Genomic DNA, 19,949 nt, shown 5'->3' with positions numbered 1-19,949 from the left:
GAATCGTTGCCTCGTGGAGCAGTGAATCGTTGCCTCGTGGAGCAGTGAATCGTTGCCTCGTGGAGCAGTGAATGGTGGCTTTGTGGAGTAGTGAGCCATGGCCTCGTGAAGTAGTGAATCGTGGCCTCGAGAAGCAACGAATGGTGGCCTCGTGGAGCAGCGGGGGTGGCCTTGTGGAGCAGCTGGGGTGGCCTCGTGGAGCAGTGAGCCGTGGCCTTGTGAAGCAGTGAATCGTTGCCTCGTGGAGCAGTAAATCGTTGCCTCGTGAAGCAGTGAATCGTGGCCTCGTGAAGCAGTGAATCGTTGCCTCGTGGAGAGGGGGGGTCATGTGCAGTACACCTTTCTTTCACAGGGGTTAACAGGCCCGCTCACCGGGGGAATGGGGTGGGTTAACTCCGCCGGCACCAGTAGGGTATCGCCGGCGGTTCTCTATGCTCTTCTTCCTCCTCGCAGCGTCGCGCCTTCACCACCCCAGCAGCCGCAGCGCTCACTACCTGCGGAGTGACAGGTGAGGGCTTCATAGACGGCCCCGCCTATAACAGCTCCAGAAACCCCTCCGGCGGGCATATATCTATATTACTCCCCACATGCACACCAGTCACAACCTGATTGGTTGTTTGGGTTTACTCGTTCCCGGTGATTGGTTGTTCAGGTTGGCTGATTCACAGTGATTGGTTGTTTGGGGGAGAAGTAGAGATTAAAAGGCTAATATGCTGCCGGCGGCACACTAAAGTCACGTGACTGCTGTCAGCCGGAGAGGGGGCGTGGCTGCAGACGTGGCAGTGCGGAAACTACATGTCCCGGCATGCATATTTGGTATTTCAGCCGCACTTCAGTAGCGGTGAGCGATTCCAGCGACCTGATTGGTTGTTGGGTACACACCCGCCTTTGGAGAGCTGCACGAGTGGCCGGCCCGTTGTTCTGCACCACGTGGGTACACATCGTGCACGCGGATAGTTACACAGCCGTGCACGAGAAGCTGTGCACGACTATCACGTGATCAGAGATGTCGGCATGTTGTACTGCCGCTGAGAGGACCGTCTGTGACATAAGTGCCGGCGCTGAGATGTCGGCGCGCTGTACGTCTAGCTCCTACATGCAGCAGCTTCTTTCCTCTCACGATGTCTACCACGTGCTGCCCAACAACCAATGAGGTTGCTGGAATCGGCAGCGGTGCTTAAGTGCGGCGGAATACCAATATATGCGTCCCGGCATGCAGCGCGGCGGGCCGTGACGTCATCCGTGCGGAGTTGGAACCCGGAAGAAAGGGGAGAAGAAGAACGTCAGAAGCGGCGGAGACATCAGGGGAAGCGGCGGCCGGAGGGTGAGAGCTGCAGGGCAGACAGCAGGGGAAGCGGCGGCCGGAGGGTGAGAGCTGCAGGGCAGACAGCAGGGGAAGCGGCGGCCGGAGGGTGAGAGCTGCAGGGCAGACAGCAGGGGAAGCGGCGGCCGGAGGGTGAGAGCTGCAGGGGCGGAGGATATCAGTGGGATATTGGGCCCCTCATTACATTATTGTGCCCTTCGTGGGTGTGGTGGCCCCTCCCTGCATCAGTATGGCGGGCCCCTTCCCTTGTGGGTGTGGCGGGCCCCTCCCCTTGTGGGTGTGGCGGGCCCCTCCCCTTGTGGGTGTGGCGGGCCCCTCCCCTTGTGGGTGTGGCGGGCCCCTCCCCTTGTGGGTGTGGCGGGCCCCTCCCTGCATCAGTATGGCGGGCCCCTCCCTGCATCAGTATGGCGGGCCCCTACTTGCATCAGTATGGCGGGCCCCTCGCCCCGTGGGTGTGGCGGGCCCCTCCTTGCATCAGTATGGCGGGCCGCTGGCCTCGTGGGTGTGGCGGGCCCCTCCCTGGATCAGTATGGTGGGCCCCTCCTTGCATCAGTATGGCGGGCCCCTTGCCCCGTGGGTGTGGCGGGCCCCTCCCTGGATCAGTATGGCGGGCCCCTCCTTGCATCAGTATGGCGGGCCCCTCCCTGGATCAGTATGGCGGGCCCCTCCTTGCATTAGTATGGCGGGCCCCTCCCTGCATCAGTATGGTGGGCCCCTCCTTGCATCAGTATGGCGGGCCGTTGGCCTCGTAGCTGTGGCGGGCCCCTCCCTGCATTAGTGTGGTGGGCCCCTCCTTGCATCAGTATGGCGGGCCCCTCCCTGCATCAGTATGGCGGGCCGTTGGCCTCGTAGCTGTGGCGGGCCCCTCCCTGCATTAGTGTGGTGGGCCCCTCCCTGCATCAGTATGGCGGGCCCCTCCCTGCATCAGTATGGCGGGCCCCTCCCTGCATCAGTATGGCGGGCCCCTCCCTGCATCAGTATGGTGGGCCCCTCCCTGCATCAGTATGGCGGGCCCCTCCCTGCATTAGTATGGTGGGCCGCTGGCCTCGTAGCTGTGGCGGGCCCCTGCCTGCATTAGTATGGCGGGCCCCTGCCTGCATTAGTATGGTGGGCCCCTCCCTGCATCAGTATGGCGGGCCCCTCCCTGCATCAGTATGGCGGGCCCCTCCCTGCATCAGTATGGCGGGCCCCTGCCTGCATTAGTATGGCGGGCCCCTCCCTGCATTAGTATGGCGGGCCCCTCCCTGCATTAGTATGGCGGGCCCCTGCCTGCATTAGTATGGCGGGCCCCTGCCTGCATTAGTATGGTGGGCCCCTGCCTGCATTAGTATGGCGGGCCCCTGCCTGCATTAGTATGGCGGGCCCCTGCCTGCATTAGTATGGCGGGCCCCTGCCTGCATTAGTATGGCGGGCCCCTGCCTGCATTAGTATGGCGGGCCCCTGCCTGCATTAGTATGGCGGGCCCCTGCCTGCATTAGTATGGCGGGCCCCTGCCTGCATTAGTATGGCGGGCCCCTGCCTGCATTAGTATGGCGGGCCCCTGCCTGCATTAGTATGGCGGGCCCCTGCCTGCATTAGTATGGCGGGCCCCTGCCTGCATTAGTATGGCGGGCCCCTGCCTGCATTAGTATGGCGGGCCCCTGCCTGCATTAGTATGGCGGGCCCCTCCCTGCATTAGTATGGCGGGCCCCTCCCTGCATTAGTATGGCGGGCCCCTCCCTGCATTAGTATGGCGGGCCCCTCCCTGCATCAGTATGGCGGGCCCCTCCCTGCATCAGTATGGCGGGCCCCTCCCTGCATCAGTATGGCGGGCCCCTCCCTGCATCAGTATGGCGGGCCCCTCCCTGCATCAGTATGGCGGGCCCCTCCCTGCATCAGTATGGCGGGCCCCTCCCTGCATCAGTATGGCGGGCCCCTCCCTGCATTAGTATGGCGGGCCGCTGGCCTCGTAGCTGTGGCGGGCCCCTCCCTGCATTAGTATGGTGGGTTCCTCCCTGCATCAGTATGGCGGGCCCCTCCCCTCGTGGGTGTGGCGGGCCCCTCCCTGCATCAGTATGGCGGGCCCCTCGCCCCGTGGGTGTGGCGGCCCCTCCCCCTCTGATGTTCTCATTTCGCCCTGCAGATGTCGCTGTTTGGAGAGTTGGAGGAGATGGAGACCTTCCTGGATGACCTGCTGGAGGACATCTTCCCTGAGGGTGGCGGACAGGAAGAGGGGGTCTGGGGCCCACTGGAGGTAAGGGGGGTCCTGAGAAGTGACCGCCGCGCCCTGTACCACTGCCAACACATCCTCCCTGTCCTGTGTGTGGGCTGTCCATGGAGAGGGGGTGGGGGAACTGGGTGGCCCGGCGTGGGGACTCCTCGGCATGGCCCTCTACTGGTGACTTGATCTGTGATCTCTCCATCGGTCTTGCAGGCACTGGGTGGCTCAGGTTGGCGAGGCTCGGGTTGGCGAGGCTCGGTGTGGCATGGCTTGGTATGGGGATGCCGCAGCTCGGTCCTTTACTGTATGCCCTGGTGACTTGATCTGTGACTCTCTCCATCGGTCTTGCAGGCACTGGGTGGCTCGGTGTGGCAGTGGCTTGCTGTGGCCGTGGCTCTGTGTGGGGACCCTGCGGCTCGGCCCTCTACTGTATGCCCTGGTGACTTGATCTGTGTCTCTCTCCATCGGTCTTGCAGGCACTGGGTGGCTCGGTGTGGCCGTGGCTTGGTGTGGCAGTGGCTCTGTGTGGGGATGCCTCGGCTCGGCCCTCTACTGTATGCCCTGGTGACTTGATCTGTGTCTCTCTCCATCGGTCTTGCAGGCACTGGGTGGCTCGGTGTGGCCGTGGCTTGGTGTGGCAGTGGCTCTGTGTGGGGATGCCTCGGCTCGGCCCTCTACTGTATGCCCTGGTGACTTGATCTGTGACTCTCCCTTGGTCTTGCAGGCACTGGGTGGCGCGGCGGTGGACACTTTCCTGTGTGAGCTCCTTGGCAGTCCGCTGGGTGAAGAGCCGCATTCCCCTGTGGCCAGTGACAGCGGAATATCTGAGGGAGCGCCGGCCGTCCCGTCTCCTGGGGAGCCGATGCCAGCGGACAACATTGTACAGATGGAGCACAACTACTCTCTGCTGCAGGAGATGGAGGTGGACATCCTGCAGAGTGTGAGGTCTGAGACCTGTGATGGCGATGTCTTTATAGACCTGGGTACGTGCTTCGCGGATACAGGAAGGTGGAGTCTTCTGGGTGGGGTGGAGTCTAGTGTCGCCGCTTCTTCCCCTCTCCTCTTAAGATTGGTGTGGCCATCACTTACCTACCCTCTCCTCATGTTCTCTCCTTGTCTGACGTGTCCTCTTCACAAGTCCTAGATTCCTTATGTTTGTGCCCTTCCCTGATATCCGTCACCTCGGCCCCCGGTGCTATGTCTGTCATCCCCTCCTGTGATCTCACCACCTTCTGGTATCCTTCACCCCATCCACCGGTACTGTATCTGACGTGTCATCCTCTCATATCCTTCACCCCATCCACCGGTACTGTATCTGACGTGTCATCCTCTCATATCCTTCACCCCATCCACCGGTACTGTATCTGACGTGTCATCCTCTCATATCCTTCACCCCGTCCACCGGTACTGTATCTGACATGTCATTCCCTCCTGTGATCTCACCATCCTCTCATATCCTTCACCCCGTCCGCTGGTACTGTATCTGACATGTCATCCTCTGATATCCTTCACCCCGTCCGCTGGTACTGTATCTGACATGTCATCCTCTGATATCCTTCACCCCGTCCGCCGGTACTGTATCTGACATGTCATCCTCTGATATCCTTCACCCCGTCCGCCGGTACTGTATCTGACATGTCATCCTCTGATATCCTTCACCCCGTCCGCCGGTACTGTATCTGACATGTCATCCTCTGATATCCTTCACCCTGTCCGCCGGTACTGTATCTGACGTGTCCTCCTCTCACAGTACTGACGGACGGGGTGACAGTTATTGGAGGATGACACGTCAGATAGAGTACTGGCGGACAGATATATCTGACGTGATATCCTCTCATATCCGTGATCTCCTGTGATCTCACCATCCTCTCTTATCCGTCACCTCGTCCGCCGATACTGTATCTGATGGTTCATCCTCTCATATCCGTCACCTCGCCTGCCAGTACTGTATCTGATGTGTCATCCTTTTTTGTGATCTTACCATCCTCTCATATCCTTCACCTTGTCCGCTGGTACTGTATCTGATGTGTCATCCTCTCATACCTGTTACCTCATCCGTTGGTACTGCGTCAGACTCTCATATCCGTTTTCTGGTCCGCCGGTATTGTATCTGACGTGTCATCCTCTCTTATCCGTCACCTCGTCCGCTGTTACTGTATCTGACGTGTCATCCTCCAATATCTGTCACCCCGTCGGCCGGTACTGTGAGAAGACACATCAGATACAGTACTGCCCATTAAGGGACGAATATGAGAGGATGACACATCAGATACAGTACCAGCAGACGGGGTGACAGATATGAGAGGATGACACGTCAGATATATCTGTCCGCCGGTACTGTATCTGATGGTTCATCCTCTCATATCTGTCACCTCGTTCGCCGGTACTGTATCTGACATGTCATCCTCCTATATCTGTCACCTTTTCCGCTGGTACTGTATCTGACCTATCATCCTCTTATCCATTCCCCTATCCGCTGGTACTGTATCTGACGTGTCATCACTTCCTGTGTTCTCACCATCCCCTGATATCTGTTACCTTGTCCGCCGGTACTGTGTCTGACGTGTCGTTCTCTCATATCCATCCCTCCGTCCGCTGGTACTGTATCTGACATGTCATCCTCTCATATCCGTCACCTCATCCGCTGGTACTGTATCTGACATGTCATTACCCCGTCCGCCGGTACTGTATCAGTGTCATTCTCTGATATCCGTGCCACTGTCCGCTGGTACTGTATCTGACGTATCATCCCCTCCTGTGATCTCACCATCCCCTGATATCCGTTACCTTGTCCGCCGGTACTGGATCTGACGCGTCATCCTCTCATATCCGGCCACCGGTACTGGATCTGACGTGTCGTTCTCTGATATCCATCCCCCCGTCCGCTAGTACTGGATCTGATGTGTTATCCTCTCATATCTGTCACCCCGTCTGCTGGTACTGTATCTGATGTGTCATCCTCTCACAGTACCGGCGGACGGGGTGATAGATATGGGAGGATGACACGTCAGATACAGTACTGGCGGATGGATATATCTGACGTGTCATCCTCTCGTATCCTTCACCCCGTTTGCCCCTACTGTAACTGACGTATCCTCTCATATCCGTCCCCCATCCTCTGGCACTGAATCTGACGTGTCATCCTCTCGTATCCTTCACCCCGTCTGCTGGTACTGTATCTGACGTGTCATCCTCTCATATCCGTCACCTCATCTACCGGTACTGTATCTGCGTCATTCTCTGATATCCGTACCCCCGTCTACTGATATCCGTACCCCCGTCTACCCCGTATCTGATGTGAGATTTCCTCCTGTCATCTCACCATCCTCTCATATCCGCCCCCCTCCCCGTCCGCTTGTACTGCATCTGACGTGTCATCCTCTCATATCCGCCCCCCCCCCCCGTTTGACGCTACTGTATCTGACGTGTCATCCCCTCCTGTGATCTTACCATCCCCTGATATCCGTTACCTTGTCCGCCGGTACTGTATCTGACGTGTCGTTCTCTCATATCCATCCCTCCGTTCGCTGGTACTGTATCTGACATGTCATCCTCTAATATCTGTTACCCCGTCTGCCAGTACTGTATCTGACATGTCATCCTCTAATATCTGTTACCTCATCCGACGGTACAGTATCATTCTCTGATATCCGTGCCACTGTCCGCTGGTACTGTATCTGACGTGTCATCCCCTCCTGTGATCTCACCATCCCCTGATATCCGTTACCTTGTCCGCCGGTACTGGATCTGACGCGTCATCTTCTCATATCCGGCCACCGATACTGTAGCTGACGTGTCTTTCTCTGATATCCATCCCACCGTCTGCTAGTACTGTATCTGACGTGTTATCCTCTCATATCTGTCACCCCGTCTGCTGGTACTGTATCTGATGTGTCATCCTCTCACAGTACCGGCGGACGGGGTGATAGATATGGGAGGATGACACGTCAGATACAGTACTGGTGGACGGATATATCTGACGTGTCATCCTTTCATATCCGGCCGACGGTACTGTATCTGACGTGTCATCTTCTGATATTTCACCTTGTCCGCCGGTACTGTATCTGACGTGTCATCCTCTCGTATCCTTCACCCCGTCCGCCGGTACTGTATCTGACGTGTCATCCTCTCGTATCCTTCACCCCGTCCGCCTGTACTGTATCTGACGTGTCATCCTCTCGTATCCTTCACCCCGTCCGCCGGTACTGTATCTGACGTGTCATCCTCTCGTATCCTTCACCCCGTCCGCTTGTACTGTATCTGACGTGTCATCCTCTCGTATCCTTCACCCCGTCCGCTTGTACTGTATCTGACGTGTCATCCTCTCATATCCTTCACCCCGTCCGCTTGTACTGTATCTGACGTGTCATCCTCTCGTATCCTTCACCCCGTCCGCTTGTACTGTATCTGACGTGTCATCCTCTCGTATCCGTCCCCCCGTTTGCCCCTACTGTATCTGACGTGTCATCCCCTCCTGTGATATCACCATCCTCTCATATCTGTTCGGTCGGGTTATCCAGTCGCCGTCTCTAGGTATCGGACTTGTCTTCCTGATGTCGTACGGTCCCGTGTTCCCGACGTAGGACCGGTCATCCTTGCCATGTCTCCTCACTTGTCTCTCGGTCTGCAGATGTGTGTGTGGCGCAGTCTGATGTGGAGCTGACCGACCCCGTTGGTCTGTATTTGGAGGACGTAGAGGAGGACGACTGTTCCCTGTACCAGGCTGAGCAGGTGAGCGGTATGTGGGACAGGGTGCGCGGCCGGCTGCAGCGCGTTCCGCCGCTGACGCCTTCTGCTCTGTGTGACAGGGTCTTCAGCTGACAGAGGAGGAGTCTCGTCTACTGGGGAAGGAAGGTATAACCATCCCGCAGCATCTGCCCCTTACCAAGGTGAGCGTCGTCCTGCTCTCATTCTGCATTCTGATTGGTAGCTGGGGATTTGGCGGCTGACATGGAGGCGGAGCTCAGTACGTGTTGTGTATTGTTTGAGCAGGCAGAGGAGCGCGCGCTGAAACGGGTACGCAGGAAGATCCGCAACAAGCGGTCTGCACAGGAGAGCCGCAAGAAGAAGAAGGAGTATGTGGACGGGCTGGAGAACAGGTCAGAACACTGTGCATGGCCACGCTGGAACGATCCCTATAGGGTCCCCGTAGGCTACACCACAGTCAATATCTCTGCAACTTATAGGGTCCCTGCAGGTCATCATACAGTCAATATCTCTATACTCTCCCCTGTAGGGTCCATGTAGGTCTTCAGCCAGTATCTGTATGCTCTCCCCCTATAGGGTCCCTGCAGGTCATCATACAGTCAGTATCTCTATACTCTCCCCTGTAGGGTCCATGTAGGTCATCAGCCACTATCTGTATACTCTCCCCTGTAGGTTCCCTGCAGGTCCTCATACATTCAGTATCTCTATACTCTCCCCTATAGGGTCCCTGCAGGTCCTCATACATTCAGTATCTCTATACTCTCTCCTATATGGTCTCTACCTGCAGGTCATCATATAGTCAGTATATCTATACTCTTCCGTGTAGGGTCCATGTAGGTCATCAGCCAGTATCTCTATACTCTCCCCTATAGGGTCCCTACAGGTCATCATACAGTCAGTATCTCTATACTCTCCCCTATAGGGTCCCTACAGGTCATCATACAGTCAGTATCTCTATACTCTCTCCTATATGGTCTCTACCTGCAGGTCATCATATAGTCAGTATCTGTATACTCTCCCCTGTAGATTCCCTGCAGGTCCTCATACATTCAGTATCTCTATACTCTCTCCTATAGGGTTTCTACCTGCACAGCTCACAATCAGGAGTTGCAAAAGAAGGTTCAGCAGTTGCAGCGACAGAACTAGTAAGTGAAGGCCTCGTACTCCCATATGCTTGATCAGTGGATATTGTAATATGGCTCCTCCCACTGGTTTATGCTCCGCCCCAGATGTCACCTGACCAGTAATTCTAGTCAGCCTACGCTTCAGGTCGTGCAGGTATCCCCATCCTCTGGGTCCGGTGGACATTGGCAGACACCATAAAGACATTAGGGTCTCGTCCACATCAGTACACAGCTCCTGCGCGTCCAAGATGCGTCTATGTGCCACCCAAGGTCCACGAGATCCAGAGGACGGAATGATCATCGGTGGGTATTGCATGTTGCTTGCAGTGTGTAATAGCGGCTTCTGCTCCTCTGCAGCTCCCTCCTCCAGCAGCTGAGACACCTGCAGGGCCTCCTCAGCCAGTCCGGGGCCAAGACCACCTCCTCCAGCACCTGTGTCATGGTGAGTGTGCCCATTCCTGGCCTCTATGTGCTCCGTTCTCCTAGTAGCGGAAGGATGCCGGGCGCCTCCCACTGTCTGAGCCGCCCCATCCCTGCTTGGGCGCCTCCGCCCTCTGAGCCATCCCCATTTGCTCTCTGGGACGCCTCTGTCCCTGTCCGGGCACCACCCATCCTTTCATGCGCCTCCCACCCTGCCCGGGCGCCTACCGTCCCTGCCCGAGCGCCTCCGGTCCTCTGTGCCGCCTCCGTCCCTGCCGGGCGCCTCCCGTCCTCTGAGCCGTCCACATCTGCCCTCTGAGACGCCTCTGTCCCTACCCGGGCACCTCTCACCCTTTCAGGCGCCTCCCGCCCTCTGAGCTGTCCCCATCTGCCCTCTGACACGACTCTGTGCCTGCCCGGGCACCTCCCACCCTTTCAGTCTCCTCTGTCCCTGCCTGGGTGCTTCCCGCCCTCTGTGCAGCCTCCGTCCCTGCCGGGGCGCCTCCCGCCCTCTGTGCAGCCTCCGTCCCTGCCGGGGCGCCTCCCGCCCTCTGTGCAGCCTCCGTCCCTGCCGGGGCGCCTCCCGCCCTCTGTGGCGCCTCCCGTCCCTGCCCGGGCGCCTCCCGCCCTCTGTGGCGCCTCCCGTCCCTGCCCGGGCGCCTCCCGCCCTCTGTGGCGCCTCCCGTCCCTGCCCGGGCGCCTCCCGCCCTCTGTGGCGCCTCCCGTCCCTGCCCGGGCGCCTCCCGCCCTCTGTGGCGCCTCCCGTCCCTGCCCGGGCGCCTCCCGCCCTCTGTGGCGCCTCCCGTCCCTGCCCGGGCGCCTCCCGCCCTCTGTGGCGCCTCCCGTCCCTGCCCGGGCTCCTCCCGCCCTCTGTGGCGCCTCCCGTCCCTGCCCGGGCTCCTCCCGCCCTCTGTGGCGCCTCCCGTCCCTGCCCGGGCTCCTCCCGCCCTCTGTGGCGCCTCCCGTCCCTGCCCGGGCTCCTCCCGCCCTCTGTGGCGCCTCCCGTCCCTGCCCGGGCTCCTCCCGCCGTCTGTGGCGCCTCCCGTCCCTGCCCGGGCTCCTCCCGCCGTCTGTGGCGCCTCCCGTCCCTGCCCGGGCTCCTCCCGCCGTCTGTGGCGCCTCCCGTCCCTGCCCGGGCTCCTCCCGCCCTCTGTGGCGCCTCCCGTCCCTGCCCGGGCTCCTCCCACCCTCTGTGGCGCCTCCCGTCCCTGCCCGGGCTCCTCCCGCCCTCTGTGGCGCCTCCCGTCCCTGCCCGGGCTCCTCCCGCCCTCTGTGGCGCCTCCCGTCCCTGCCCGGGCTCCTCCCGCCCTCTGTGGCGCCTCCCGTCCCTGCCCGGGCTCCTCCCGCCCTCTGTGGCGCCTCCCGTCCCTGCCCGGGCTCCTCCCGCCCTCTGTGGCGCCTCCCGTCCCTGCCCGGGCTCCTCCCGCCCTCTGTGGCGCCTCCCGTCCCTGCCCGGGCTCCTCCCGCCCTCTGTGGCGCCTCCCGTCCCTGCCCGGGCTCCTCCCGCCCTCTGTGGCGCCTCCCGTCCCTGCCCGGGCTCCTCCCGTCCCTGCCCGGGCTCCTCCCGCCCTCTGTGGCGCCTCCCGTCCCTGCCCGGGCGCCTCCCGCCCTCTGTGGCGCCTCCCGTCCCTGCCCGGGCGCCTCCCGCCCTCTGTGGCGCCTCCCGTCCCTGCCCGGGCGCCTCCCGCCCTCTGTGGCGCCTCCCGTCCCTGCCCGGGCGCCTCCCGCCCTCTGTGGCGCCTCCCGTCCCTGCCCGGGCGCCTCCCGCCCTCTGTGGCGCCTCCCGTCCCTGCCCGGGCGCCTCCCGCCCTCTGTGGCGCCTCCCGTCCCTGCCCGGGCGCCTCCCGCCCTCTGTGGCGCTTCCGTCCCTGCCCGGGCGCCTCCCGCCCTCTGTGGCGCCTCCCGCCCTCTGTGGCGCCTCCCGCCCTCTGTGGCGCCTCCCGTCCCTGCCCGGGCTCCTCCCGCCCTCTGTGGCGCTTCCGTCCCTGCCCGGGCGCCTGCCGCCCTCTGAGACGCCTTCCGTCCCTGCCCGGGCGCCTGCCGCCCTCTGAGCCGCCTGCCGCCCTCTGAGCCGCCCTCTGAGCCGCCTCCCGTCCCTGCCCCGGGCGCCTGCCGCCCTCTGAGCCGCCTCCCGTCCCTGCCCCGGGCGCCTGCCGCCCTCTGAGCCGCCTCCCGTCCCTGCCCCGGGCGCCTGCCGCCCTCTGAGCCGCCTCCCGTCCCTGCCCCGGGCGCCTGCCGCCCTCTGAGCCGCCTCCCGTCCCTGCCCGGGCGCCTGCCGCCCTCTGAGCCGCCTCCCGTCCCTGCCCGGGCGCCTGCCGCCCTCTGAGCCGCCTCCGTCCCTGCCGGATGACTCCCTGCTTACCGCTTCATCTCTTCCTCCACAGGTCCTGGCGCTCTCTTTCTGTCTCATTCTTTTCCCCAGTCTGTATCCGTTTGGGGCAAACCTCGGACAACGCGACCTTCATGGAGGTGAGTGCACGAGCTCGGACTGTTAAGATTGCCACCCCGTCAGCTGTGGGGGCTTCTTGGAAAGTCTGACTTCATCATGTTAATAAATTAGCCCCTCGCTTCTGCTAAAACCCCCCTAGGAGGGCTGTATTGGGCTATGTCTTACCTGATGAGAACCTGTAGGGGGCGCTAGTATATTTCTTGCAGTCATTGACCTTGTGTTCTTTCTGCTCTTTCAGTCGTATCTCGTCGCCTCCGGGAGGTTCCCACCGAGCGTCCGGTCAGCAGCGCCCCCCTACAGGCTGATGAGAAGGTAGTTCTCAGTAAGTCTCCCGTCGAACCTGCTCAGGAACCTCGTCTGCTGGATCTGAGCCATCAGGACCTCCATCTGCAACCGTCTCTTCAGGGCGCTCAGAACGACACCCCTAAGATCCATGATGTGGGAAGTGCGGAATCCAAGCCCTCCATCAATAGTAATTCCTCATCAGACTTTGAACCACAGAAGCAGCCTGGAGCCCCCGGGCCGCCGGACCCCGTGACCGCCCATCTCTCCGAGCCGCCCGAAGCGATGCCTGTCATCCAGGACAAGCAGGTGTGGCTGGAGAAGGGCCGCAGCATTATCATCAGTCCGCTCCACTCGGATGAGATGTAAGCGGGGACTGCAGAGGGTCTTATCCCCCACCATGGGGACTGCTGCTCCGAGGGGCTGGAACCCCCTCAGCTTGGATGATTGGAGGCGCCTCCTGGAACGTCTGGGAGTGATTCGCGCCGCACTGAGATTTGTACATATTTATATTCTGTCATGTAATAAAGTTGTGTTTATATCGGAAATATGTGAGAAGCTTGTAAAGTATTTACCCCCCAGAGCAGGCGACCAGCAGGGTGCTTCATGTGGAGCGGGGGGATGGCAGCTGATCCAGCAGGTGAGTGAAGGACCTCGCTGAAGCGTGGCGTGCAGCCGGACAGTCAGGCCTCGTTCTCGTTTGTCACCACTTTGGCGCTCATCATCTTTATTCTCCCTTTTTAATGATTATTCCCCCCCCCCCCCCCCCCCCAGCTCTGGCATTACGTTTTTTCCTTTTCCTCGCAGCCTTCACCGTGTGGGATGAATTTTGCGATCTGTCAATAGTTTGGACTTGTGTACCCGGCTATACCCAGAATGTGCAGGTTGTTTGGTGGGAAAAGGTTTCTTTTAAAACTTTCACCTGTTTTTTACACTTTTATTCGGCCCCCACAAGAAACTTGAAATTGTGATTTATTTGCTCTTACTATATGCTGTAATACTTCGGTATTGCAGTATATAGTGACTTTTTGTTTCCTGTCACAGCAGGTTCGCCCCAGGAGCATTTGGTCGTAGTCCCTTCATCCCTGACTGTTGAGCTCTCTGGTCCGCTTTGACCAGTTAGGGGTGGATATTTGCAGCGGAATCTGTGCTCTGTATCTGCAGCAAATGCCGCCTGTTACTTATTATGGAGATCCGCTGCTTCCTCCACACAAGCAGAAATCAATTGTGATTTCTGTTCTCAGAGGAAGAGTTGCAGCATGCTCTATTTTTGTGCAGATTCCACACAGACGGCTTCCATTGAAGTTACTGGAAGCTGTCCAATCCACTGCTAGTCCACAATGAACATCGTGGAAAGGTCACGGATTCCGTGCCGTCGCCTAGTGATGGTGCGGGAAAAAAAAAATCTATAAAGTGCCTGAACAGATTCGCTAGTGACACAGCAGGGCGCTGCTGTTGCCAGAGCCGGATTCTGCATGCAGAGGCCTTAACTGTTGCAATCATAGCCGCAACTAACAGAATGGTATTTAACAAGAAGAAATGCAAAGTCCTACATCTGGGCAAGAAAAATGCAGAAAGCGCATACAGAATGTGAGGAATTGGGCTAAGCAGCAGCACATGTGAAAAAGACTTGGGTATACTAATAGATCATAGACTGAACATGAGCCAACAATGTGATGCAGCAGCCAAAAAGGCAAACACAATTCTGGGATGTATTAAGAGAAGCATAGAGTCTAGATCACATGAGGTCATTATCCCCCTCTACTCTTCCTTAGTCAGACCTCATCTGGAATACTGGGTCCAGCTCTGGGCACCCCACTTTATAAAAGCCATAGACAAACTGGAGCAAGTTCAGAGAAGAGCTACCAAGATGGTGAGCGGTCTGCAAATCATGTCCTATGAGGAACAGTTAAAGGATCTGGGAATGTTTAGCAGAAGAGAAGGCTGAGAGGAGACTTAATAGCGGTCTACAAATATCTGAAGGGCTGTCACAGTGCAGAGGGATCAGCCCTATTCTCATCTGTACAAGGAAAGACTAGAAGCAATGGGAGGAAACTGAAAGGGAGGAGACACAGATTAGATATTAGACAGTGAGGGGGATCAATGAGTGGAACAGGTTGCCACATGAGGTGGGGGGTTCTATATTAGACAGTGAGGGGGATGAGCCCTCGTCCCATCTGCATAAGTGTGGTAATGTTTCCTTTATGCTGCAGGTACGGCGGTGACACATCTATGGCGTTTTCATTGTTTTGCCACTTTGAAAAAACAAACAGAAAATGGCCACACAGCGCTCATCTGAGTGTTCTAGCGATTGGTAGGGGTCTCGGCCCCCAGCCCCCTCACATCAATATGCACATGCATGCACAGACTTGAACATAGCAGGAAAGTGGAAGCCCCAATATAGTGGCCCAGAACACCATCCTGGCCCCCTCCATAATTGTCATACATGTATTGTCCCATCTAGATGCACTGTGCTGAGCTGTCATGTCCAGTATGTGTTATACAGCCGCGGCGCTTGAGAGGTTAATGTTTAATACATTTACATGCAGGCTTTGGAGTTTATCAATTTGTCATGTGGTATGAGAGAAGGTATAAATGTGAGAAATGGAAAGCGGAAAAGGGTCTTCCATCTTGTCTGCCACCTGCGTTCCACCTGACACAGAGCAACATGGAGGCACCTTCAGCCTCCCTGTGGTGAAGATGGAAGAGGAGGAGAGATTTCCAGTGCTGATTGTCATGTGACTAGAGTGAGGGAGAGCATCTGTGAGTGGGCATCTCCCTGTCCTAGGGCTGTCCCCAGTGACACTGCCTCTAGACACTGTAGCAACCCATCAGGAGATTGTGGGGGTCCGATGGGTTAGAGGCAGCACCCTCCCTGTCAGCTATTACATGCTGTGATCACATTGTGGCATGTGAAAGGTTAAAGGGCTGGGGGGGTGGTGTCTCCGGTCCTTGCCATTATTGCTGAATCCCTACTCCCCATGCCAGGCTTCTGATACTGGGCCATAAGGAGATAAATGTGTTCTTGGCACTTCTTTTGGTGGTCCAGATTTGCACTTTTCAGTGCCAATAAAGCCCCCGTTGCAGTTTGTCCAACAGTAAGTACAACGGCCCGCAGGATACAGCAGGACCTCCATTGTTTGCAGATCGCGTGCCTATCCAAATTATTAGACAGTTCTGAGCGAGCTGGCACTCTTCCTAGCCGGCCCAGGCAAGTAAGTGCGGAGCCATGAAGGGGTGATGGCATCGCTCTCCTGTGCAGCGGAGGGGCCGGCAGTCCTCCTAGCTGCTATAGCCCCCCCCCCCTCCCCCCACTCTCCTGCTCCACTGCCTGCCCCCTCTCCTGTTCCGCCGCCTGCCCCCCCCTCCCCACTCTCCTGTTCCACCGCCTGCCCCCCTCCCCACTCTCCTGTTCCACCGCCTTCCCCACTCTCCTGTTCCACCGCCTACCCCACCTCCCCACTCTCCTGCTTCATCGCCTGCTCCATCGCCTGACCCCTCCGCTGCTCCACTGACTGCAACCCACCTCCCTTGCTCCACCACCTGTCCACCCCCCGCCCCTGCTTCACTGCCTGTCCACCCTCCTCCCCACTCTCTTGCTCCATCGCCTGTCCACCCCTCTCCCCTGTTCCACCGCCTGTCCAACCCCCTCCCCACTCTCTTGCTCCACCGCCTGTCCACCCCACTCTCCTGCTTTACCACCTGCCCCCCCTCCGCACTCTCCTGCTTCACTGCCTTCTCCCTCTCCCCACCTCCCCACTCTCCTGCTCTATCGTCTGCCTCCCCCCCTGCTCCACTGACTGCCACCCACCTCCCCCGCTCCACCGCCTGTCCACTTCCCGCCCCTGCTTTACTGCCTGTCCACCCCTCTACCCACACTTCTGCTCTACCCCTCTCTCCCCCTTCATTGCCTGTCCATCCAATTCTCCTGATTTACCAGCTATACCCCCCTCTCCGCCTCCAGCACCTGTCCCCTCCTCCGCACTCTCCTGCTCCACCGCTTATCCCTCCCCCCCACTTTCCTGAGCCACCGCCTCCCCCTCCCTCCCCACAATCTTGCTCTACCACCGTTCAACCCCCACCTTCTGCCTCTACCGCCTGCCCCTCCCGTGTCTCCTGGTCCACAACCTGTCCTCCCTGTTCCCTACTCTCCGCCTCCACCACCTGTTCCCGCCCCACTCGTCTGCTCCACCATCTGTTCCCCCCCACTATCCGCCTCTTCCGCCTGCCCCCTTCCCACTCTCCTGCTCCAGCGCCTTTCCCCCCCCTAGTCCCTATTCTCCGCCTCCACTGCCTGTTTCCGCCCCACTTTTCTGCTCCACTGCCTGCCCCCCCGACTCACTCTCCTGCTCGACCTCCTGCCCCCCTCTCCACTCTCCGACTCCACTGCCTGTCCACCCTCCACCCCACTCTACTGCTTTACCACCTGTCGCCCCCTCTCCACTGTCCCCCGCATCCCCACTCTCCTGCTTTACTACCTGTCCCCCCATCCCCACTCTCCTGCTCCACCGCCTGTCCCTCTCCCCGACTCTCCTTATCCACCGCATGCCCCCCTCCTCACAATTTTTTTCCAGCACCTGTCTCCCCCACTCCGTACTCTCCGCCTCACCGCCTGTTCCGCCCCCACCCCCTGTTCCCCCTACTCTCCACCTTCATCGCTTGCCCCCTCGCCACTTTCCTGCTCCACCCCCCGCATATTAGCCTTTTACTCCCCACTTCTGCACGAGCCAACCTAAACAACCAATCACCATGAATCAGCCAAACCAGATAATCAATCACCGTGAATCAGCCAACTCAAATAACCAATCACTGGGAATGAGTAAATCCAAACAACCAATCAGGTTGCGAAGGGTGTGCATGTGGGGAGTAATATAGATATTGTGAGGTACTAAGGGGACTGGAGGAGGCTCATGTCTCGCTCAGAGACGTAAAAAACCCAGGAGCGTAATGTGGTCTCCAGCAAGCAGTTGCTCGACAGCTGTTCTTTAAAATTATCCGGGCCTGGTTTTTTTTGGAAAGGATGGCAGGTTGGTAGTGGGGCCGTCCATTCCACCTCCTCCACTCCAGGGTTTGGGCGAGCTCAATCAGCCCAGGTGCTGAGGCTGAGCCAGATCAAGTGTGCACATAAAGACCAGGTGCAAGGACACAGAGTGAGAACCAGCGCAGCAGAGTGAGGTGCTGCAGGCTGGTGGCCTGGAAAGGCAAGAGGTGGACAGGGGGACGGCCCTAACCTCAAGCACCCAGGTGGGGTGTTTATTTGGACTGTTTAGTGGCTAAGATGGCTGCTGGACCCTGGCAGCCTGTATGACTGGCTTGGAGGGAGAAGCCCTGCTGTGCGCTGCATCGGCTAAGTGCGACCTGAGTGCTGGACTCTGGACTATTGTCTATTTGCCGGATATCTGGATGGTAGACTATTATTTATTTGCCTGAAGTAAGGTTGGACGTCTTATGTTGCTGATATAAATAAATGCAGGCCACATCTGTTCTTGGACTGCATCCGCTGGTGTTCTGTCTCTGTATCAAGAGACCCGCCTACCGAGCTATATCCCCACAATATATGCGTCCCTACTCTCCGCCTCCACCTCCTGTTTCCCCCCCCCCCCCCCCATTCGTCTGTTCCACCACCTGTCCCCCCACTCTCCACCTCCACCCCCCTGTTCCCCCTAATCTCCTACTTTCCACCTCTACCACCTGCCACCTCCCACTCTCCTGCTCCACCATCTGTCCCCCCCCCCCTGATCCCTAGTCTCTGCCTCCACCACCTGTTCCTGCCCTACTCATCTGCTCCATTGCCTATCCTCCCGTCCCCACTCTCCTGCACCACCGCCCACCACTCCTTCCCACTCTCTTGCTACACCACCTGTGTCCCCCTCACATATTTTTATATTACACTCAAGTTCGGCACTAACAACCAAAAAGGTTGAATCAGGCAACCCAAACAACCAATGAGGTTGAATTAAAAAAGCCAAATAACCAATCAGCTTGCTGGAATTGTGAATCAGAACCAATGAGGTTGCTGGAATTGCTCCATAGTGCCGAACTTGAGTGTAATATAAATATATGCCCACCCTCCCCACTCTCTGCCTCCACCGCCTGTTCCCCCCAATCTCCCGCTCCACCGCTGGCCTCCTCTCCACTCTCCTGTTCCACCGCCTGTCCCGCCCCTCACTCTCTTGCTCCACCGCCTGTCCTGCCCCACTCTCCTCCCACACCGCCTGTCCACCCCCGCCCCACTCTACTGCTTTACCACTTGTCGCTCCCTCTGCGCTGTCCCCCCATCCCCACTCTTCTGCTTCACTGCCTGTCCCCCCATCCCCACTCTCCTGCTCCACCGCCTGTCCTGCCCCACTCTCCTGCTCCACCGCCTGTCCTGCCCCACTCTCCTGCTCCACCGCCTGTCCTGCCCCACTCTCCTGCTCCACCGCCTGTCCCGCCCCACTCTCTTGCCCCACCGCCTGTCCCGCCCCACTCTCTTGCTCCACCGCCTGTCCTGCCCCTCACTCTCTTGCTTCACTGCCTGTCCTGCCCCACTCTCCTCCCACACCGCCTGTCCACCCCCGCCCCACTCTACTGCTTTACCACTTGTCGCTCCCTCTGCGCTGTCCCCCCATCCCCACTCTCCTGCTTCACTGCCTGTCCCCCCATCCCCACTCTCCTGCTCCACCGCCTGTCCCTCCCCCTACTCTCTTGATCCACCACCTGCCCCCCCTCCCCACAATTTTGCTCCAGCACCTGTTCCCCCCCCCCCACTCAGTACTCTCCGCCTCACCGCCTGTTCTGCCCCCACTCTCCACCTCCATCGCCTGCCCCCTCCCCACTTGTCTACTCCACCACCTGTGCCTCCCACTCTCCGCCTCTACCGCCTGCCCCCTCCCCATCTCCACTGCCTGTTCCCCTTACTTTCCACCTCCACCACCTGCCACATCCCACTCTCCTGCTCCACCACCTGTCCCCCCTGGTCCCTACTCTCTGCCTCCACCACCTGTTCCCGCCCCACTCGTCTGCTCCACCAGCTATCCCCCCCTATTCTCCGCCTCCACCGCCTACCCCCTTCCTGGCTCCACCGCCTGTTCCCCCTACTTTCCACCTCCACTACCTGCCACATCCCACTCTCCTGCTCCACTATCTGTCCCCCCCCTGGTCCCTACTCTCCGCCTCCACCGCCTGTTCCGGCCACACTCATCTGGTCCACTGCCTGTCCTCTCCTCCCCACTCTCCTGCTCCACCACCTGCCACCCCTCCCCACTCTCCTGCTCCACCACCTGCCACCCCTCCCCACTCTCTTCCTCCACCGCCTGTCCCCCCCTTCCCACTTTCTTCCTTCACCACCTGTTCCCCCCTCCCCACTCTCCGCCTCCACCACCTGCCTCTCTTCCCGACTCTCCTGATACACGGCCTGCCCCCGTCCCCACAATTTTGCTACAGCACCTGTACCTCCCACTC

General features: G+C 59.1%; 1 protein-coding gene across 3 annotated transcripts; it reads left to right on the top strand.

Annotated features, from left to right (window-relative positions):
* The first annotated feature begins 1,130 nt into the window (after window positions 1-1,130).
* On the top strand, window positions 1,131-13,054 carry CREB3 (cAMP responsive element binding protein 3). 3 transcript variants are annotated; one of them, XM_066602185.1, is made up of 10 exons: window positions 1,131-1,368; window positions 3,447-3,557; window positions 4,249-4,507; window positions 8,155-8,255; window positions 8,333-8,413; window positions 8,517-8,623; window positions 9,308-9,376; window positions 9,713-9,797; window positions 12,160-12,244; window positions 12,463-13,054. In XM_066602185.1, exons 1-10 carry the CDS (start codon window positions 1,150-1,152, stop codon window positions 12,873-12,875), a joined length of 1,530 nt encoding a protein of 509 aa, XP_066458282.1. In that variant the 5' UTR covers window positions 1,131-1,149; the 3' UTR covers window positions 12,876-13,054. The 3 variants fall into 3 exon arrangements, with proteins under 3 accessions (XP_066458282.1, XP_066458283.1, XP_066458285.1); XM_066602186.1 differs by having other exon boundaries at window positions 1,200-1,324; XM_066602188.1 differs by having other exon boundaries at window positions 1,349-1,456.
* The last annotated feature ends 6,895 nt before the right edge of the window (window positions 13,055-19,949 follow it).

Source organism: Eleutherodactylus coqui, chromosome 5 (genome assembly GCF_035609145.1).
Source record: "Eleutherodactylus coqui strain aEleCoq1 chromosome 5, aEleCoq1.hap1, whole genome shotgun sequence".
In the NCBI taxonomy this organism is placed as follows: domain Eukaryota; kingdom Metazoa; phylum Chordata; class Amphibia; order Anura; family Eleutherodactylidae; genus Eleutherodactylus; species Eleutherodactylus coqui.
Note: the sequence above shows the minus strand (reverse complement) of the source record. Positions and strands in the feature narration are given on the sequence as shown.

What these genes read in the sequence shown, in the direction of transcription:
- CREB3 (XM_066602185.1), top strand. Translation starts at nt 1,150, where the DNA reads ATGAGGTTGCTGGAATCGGCAGCGGTGCTTAAGTGCGGCGGAATACCA. An exon ending in CCCTGTACCAGGCTGAGCAG is followed by an intron (nt 8,256 to 8,332) that starts GTGAGCGGTATG and finishes TCTGTGTGACAG; the next exon opens with GGTCTTCAGCTGACAGAGGA. An exon ending in AGCATCTGCCCCTTACCAAG is followed by an intron (nt 8,414 to 8,516) that starts GTGAGCGTCGTC and finishes TTGTTTGAGCAG; the next exon opens with GCAGAGGAGCGCGCGCTGAA.